Genomic DNA, 5,409 nt, shown 5'->3' with positions numbered 1-5,409 from the left:
AAAAAAAAAAAAAAAAAAAAATCTACAAGCCATATTTTATAAACCTAAGAAATATGGAAATTAGCGTTTGTAAAGTTTGGAGGTTTTGTTGTTTTGTCTTTTTATACAAAATTGGAATAATTAGGAAATGACTTTGAAATGAATTCTTTTTTTTCATTCATGTTATTTTCAGTTCTGACATATCCTGCTTTTTTTAACCCACCTCTTCCCTTTTTTTCCTCTTCCTCTCCGCACCTCAACTAGTAGTTTTGTCCTCACTCTGATCACTAGGATAATAGTTTACATTCAGAATTTTTATTGATTTTATCACCTATTCTGTTATCATGAAATTGGGCAAAGTGATATCTCATTCTCAACTCACAAGAGTAAGAATAACATAGTTCAGTATCAATCCACCACTGAAGCATTTTTATACTTTATTAGTTCAGCTGCTTCAATCAACATAATAATTTAAATCCCATAATACGGACTTGAAACTACCTGAAAGCAAATGGAGTAAGCTCTGGGTGCTAGCAAACAATGTTTAATTTAGTGATTTTAACGTAATTTGTGAAGTTTAAATCAGTGCTTATCATTTGCAACTGTCTGAGTCAGAGAATCTTAGCGTCCTGATAATAGAAAATCATATTCTAAGTACCCTCACCAAAGGTCCACATCCATACGCCAAATGTTAACAGAACTAAATGTTAGGTAAATACCAACATCACATCAAATTTAAAGACAAAGTGAAGTACATGATGCTACAGATCAATCAATATATGTGTATGGCCGAAAAGTTATAACCAGGGAAAATAAAACAATGCAATACAAGTACGTTGAGCATTTAAGAAGCCTAATATAATCTTCAGCCTCTCAAGATCATATCATTATATTAAAAGCTTTTCAATGTGGATTTTGTATAAAGTTTTAAAGTACCCTCTAAATAAAAACTTTTGATGTATAGGATGCAGAATGTGAATTTCAAACTCTCTTGGATGTAGCAATGTTTCAAAAGCAATCTACACATAATTTAAAAATAAAACACTTCGTCAATGAGAGTCAACAAAATGTTGGTATAACATTGGCTTGTTCTGATGGAATCTTGATGGCACAAGTAACAAGAAAGTTATAAATTGGGCACTACTTTTTATATGAGGCATATGAACCCAGAAAAAAATTTACCAAGGAAAATATTTATGACAATTTAAAAGAAAATAAGAAATACCTGAGTTTAACACCTTGGACATCAGTCTGCCTTAGGTTTTCCATTTTTTTTCTGGATTTCTTTGAATATTTGAGGTAATTTAAACAATGCCACATATGAGGTTATTCCTCGGAATACTGCAATTGTTATGGCTACAAAGCAGAATATGTAATCCAGCATATTTAAGACTAAAGCAAATGGATCTAGGCTGCATTCTTATTCAATATTCTACTGCCTTTCCCCAGTAGTCCTTAAGTACTCACACTGGGTAGGTGCATCAAAAAATGACAGTCTAAGGCTAATGGGCATTCAGTATAAATAGTAAAACCTAAACCTAAGAAAGGAATCTCCAGACTAATAATAATTTATACCAAATCTCCATTTCCCCAGTGAGTTGAATTTCTATTTCGCTCTCAAATACCATTTTTATGAAATTAAGCATTAAGAGAAATGGCATATTGACAGGCCTAGGGAGGGGCAGATAAATATAACCTTGACTTGTTAAGTATCTTAGCTTCCTTCTTTATCTCTTAGATAAGAATAATTATCCTCAAATTCCTTCCCCTAATAAAATTTAATCTACAAATATGCATTCCATTGCACATTTATCAAAGGAGACTTAGTTAGCTAAACAAAAACAGAAAAAACAGACCTAAAGATCCATATTCTAGGTTTTCAAGATATCAAGTATATGAACAAAACTGGAAGATGTATTTTATTTATTAGGTTTAATTTTTGTCTTTGATGATGTTTTCTAGATTTAGGGATTGTAATTGTCTAAAGTATTTCTTAAATCACTGGCACGGCCAGGTGCAGTGGCTCACGCCTGTAATCCCAGCACTTTGGAAGGCCAATGCGGTCAGATCACGAGGTCAGGAGTTTGAGACCAGCCTGACCAACATGGTGAAACCCCAACTCTACTAAAAATACAAAAATTAGCTGGGCGTGATGAAATATGCCTGTAATCTCAGCTCCTCAGGAGGCTAAGGCAGGAGAATCACTTGAACCCAGGAGGTGGAGGTTGCAGTGAGCAAGAGCGCACTACTTGCACTTCAGCCTGGGCAATAAGAGACAAGAACTCTGTCTAAAAAAAAAAAAAAAAAAAAAAAAAAAAAAAATTCGCTTGCGAAATACTAACCCTGACCTGACTTTTTTTCTGGAACCTGGCTTCCCCTTTGATACCTATCAAAGTTGTGGGGGCAGTGCTCTTAACTAACCCCTTTTCTCCAACTGACATTTAAAGTTTAGGACTAATCAAGTTTTTAAATGATCTCAGGATGCCCGAAACTAATACCACACAGATTATGCACTAACAAACACACATACATGTGTATGCATGCATGCACCATTACAATCCAACCATTCATAAAGGCTACTGCCGGCTAAGGATATGCCCATGCATACACATATATTATAAATACAACACATATAATTCACTATTTATAAAGGCTACTATAAAACCTTGTGATATCTGTAACTGAGATTTTTCAAGCCTTGAACTTCATTTCCAAATACCAGAGCTTCAACTTTAATTGCAATATTTCATAACCCATAATTTGGTATTCAGAAGATAGAGAGCCATAGCTAAAAACCATCATAAAATATAACAAGACATTTTCCCATTATATTAGAGCAAAAACAGGGATGACTTGTCATTCACAGAGCCATAAATAAAATGTCCTTTGCGATCAACCCAAAAAAGCAATTTGCCATATGTCTTCTTTGGCCCCTATAATTCACCGAAGAGCTTTATTTTACCTACATGCTTTTTTCAATGGAGAAGTTATTTTTCCATTCTATTTCCTATTCATAGATACACATGCCTCCGCTTTTGGCATGTTCATCAAGACCCAAAACACAAATCCTAAGCCTTTATGAGCCAAATATCCGATTTGCCATATAACCAGTTGGGGACACACCAGTCTCCAAGTTAAAGTCCCATCGTACAAGTATGTTCTGTATCTAATTTCACCTAGGCATGCCAAAGAGAATTAATTAAACATATTATACCTCCCCACTTTCACCTACATATATTTAAACGTGAAAAGACGAAGAAAGTGACAAAATACATTACTGTTTGCAAGAACATAAAGGCTTTCATAAATACCAGACTTTCCCAATTTTAACATTGCCCTTGGGAAAAGTAAGTACTTTATGCCAAACATTCCCTTTAATGGGGAAATTATTCATGCTGGTGGAATAGAAGAGTTAAGAGTTTTTATTTAAAAAACAATAATGAAACCTTGGGCCCAAGGAACCGTGGGCTCACAGCCTTAATCCCACACTTGGGAGGGCAGAGGTGGCAAGATCATCCGCGAGTCAGGAGTTTTGGAGACCAGCCTGGCCCAACATGGTGAACTCCCTCCACTAACATTTAAAATTAGGAGGGCGTTGTGGCCCCTCACTGTAAATCCCAGATACTCAGAGCTGAGACAGGAAGAAATTCAAGCTGAACCTGGGAGGCAGAGTTTTTTGCAGTGGGAAGCCGAGATATGCCACTGCCCACTGCCAACCTTGGGTGACAGAGCAAGACTCATCCTAAAATAAATAATATAAATAAATAAATAAAATAAATAAATAAATTTGAACTCTAAATGCCTACATCTAGACAATCAGGCAGTAAAAAATAATTGATGTAAGAAACAGAAAAACAAATAAAAGCAGATTTAGAGTAAAACTTTTTTCTTCCGTAAGACTTTTTTCATGGCATCTTTAACATCCTTATTTCTTAAAGAGTAGATTAAAGGATTTAACATAGGTGTGAACAAAACGTAACATACTGAAGCCGGTTTGCGAAGTTCAGGGTTATTTGGAGGTGTGAGATATACAAAAGAGACAGTCCCATAGAGCAAACTTACAACCCCCAGGTGGGAGCTGCAAGTGGAGAAGGCTTTCTTCCTTCCTTCACTGGAGCGGATCTTCACAACTGTGGACACAATGTACATATAAGATACGACAATGACAACTATTGTGGGCAAAATAATGAAGACAGCCAAACTAAATGACACCATCTTATTCATGAAGATATTAGAACAGGATATCTTTTCAATCGGGTTTGAATCACAGTAGAAGTGATCAATGACTCGGGAGGCACAGAAAAACATGGAGAATGTGACACTGATTTGAAGGATGGAACTGACCCAGCCACAGAGGTAGGAACCAGCCACCAATTGGATACAGACACTTCTTGACAGGCGAACAGAGTAGAGGAGTGGATTGCAGATGGCAACAAAGCGGTCATAAGCCATGGCTGCCAGAACAAAGGCCTCTGTTACCATGAAAAGTGCATAAAGGAACAGCTGTGCCACACAACCTGCAAAGGATATGGTCTTTTTATGAGATAGGATGTTGACCATGGCTTTGGGTACAATAACAGTAGAGTAGGAGAGATCGATGACGGAGAGATTGCCTAGGAAGAAATACATTGGTGCATTCAGCCGGGGATCAGTCACAATGATGCCAATCATACTAAGGTTTCCTAGAAGAACCATCCCATAAATAATCAGGAATAGTAGGAAAAGGAGACTCTGGAGCTCTGGACGAACTCTGATGCCTACAAGAATGAAGTCAGTCACTTCTGAATGGTTGTTTCCTCCCTTGTCACCCATGGCAAATTTCTGCTTCAAGATATAAGAGGAAGTCAGCAAATAAATGTTCTACACTTCCTCTACTATAACAAAAACACTTACCATTAAAGAAAACTTCATAGTTAGCATATGCCTTCATTATCCCATTAAGTTTACACACATAAGCAAATGAAAGATGAGAGATATTTTGACTTGCCTAAGGTAACACAACTGGCTTACAATGGAGTTTGGACCCAAGGTACAGTATTTTGTATCCACACTAGTAATAATTTCAACACAATGTAGTTTGATACTTTTTTATATCTCTCTATCTTGTTACATAAGATGGTTTGTGATTACATGTCATTTGTGATTGAGGTGACGATTTCAAAATATTATCAGCAAATTCCTAATACTAAGAAAAAGACTCTTCCTTAAGTTTGAATCTATCATGTAATATTCATTTTTCCTTTAAAAACACATTGCTTCAAAATGCTAATAAATAAATGAGGGAAAAGAAAGCTAAAAGTACATTTCAAGGTAACATGAACTTTACACCAAAAGAGCTCTTACAACCTCAAGGAAATTATCAGTTAACTGTTTTACTTTGAGATCTTTTTTTTTTTTTATTGAAAAAAATAAACAGGATACATGTGCAGA

General features: G+C 35.8%; 1 protein-coding gene across 1 annotated transcript; it reads right to left on the bottom strand.

Moving 5' to 3' along the window:
- Positions 1–3,849: 3,849 nt before the first annotated feature.
- On the bottom strand, positions 3,850–4,791 carry LOC108518743 (olfactory receptor 9K2-like). The gene has a single exon (XM_017857362.1). It carries the CDS (start codon positions 4,789–4,791, stop codon positions 3,850–3,852), a length of 942 nt encoding a protein of 313 aa, XP_017712851.1.
- Between the last annotated feature and the right edge of the window lie 618 nt (positions 4,792–5,409).

This window comes from Rhinopithecus bieti, unplaced genomic scaffold (assembly GCF_001698545.2).
Source record: "Rhinopithecus bieti isolate Rb0 unplaced genomic scaffold, ASM169854v2 scaffold_45897, whole genome shotgun sequence".
NCBI lineage: Eukaryota > Metazoa > Chordata > Mammalia > Primates > Cercopithecidae > Rhinopithecus > Rhinopithecus bieti.
The sequence above is the reverse complement of the archived record's forward strand: the minus strand, read 5'-3'. Positions and strand labels throughout refer to the sequence as shown.

Coding starts and splice junctions, on each gene's coding strand:
- LOC108518743 (XM_017857362.1), bottom strand. CDS start 4,791: ATGGGTGACAAGGGAGGAAACAACCATTCAGAAGTGACTGACTTCATT.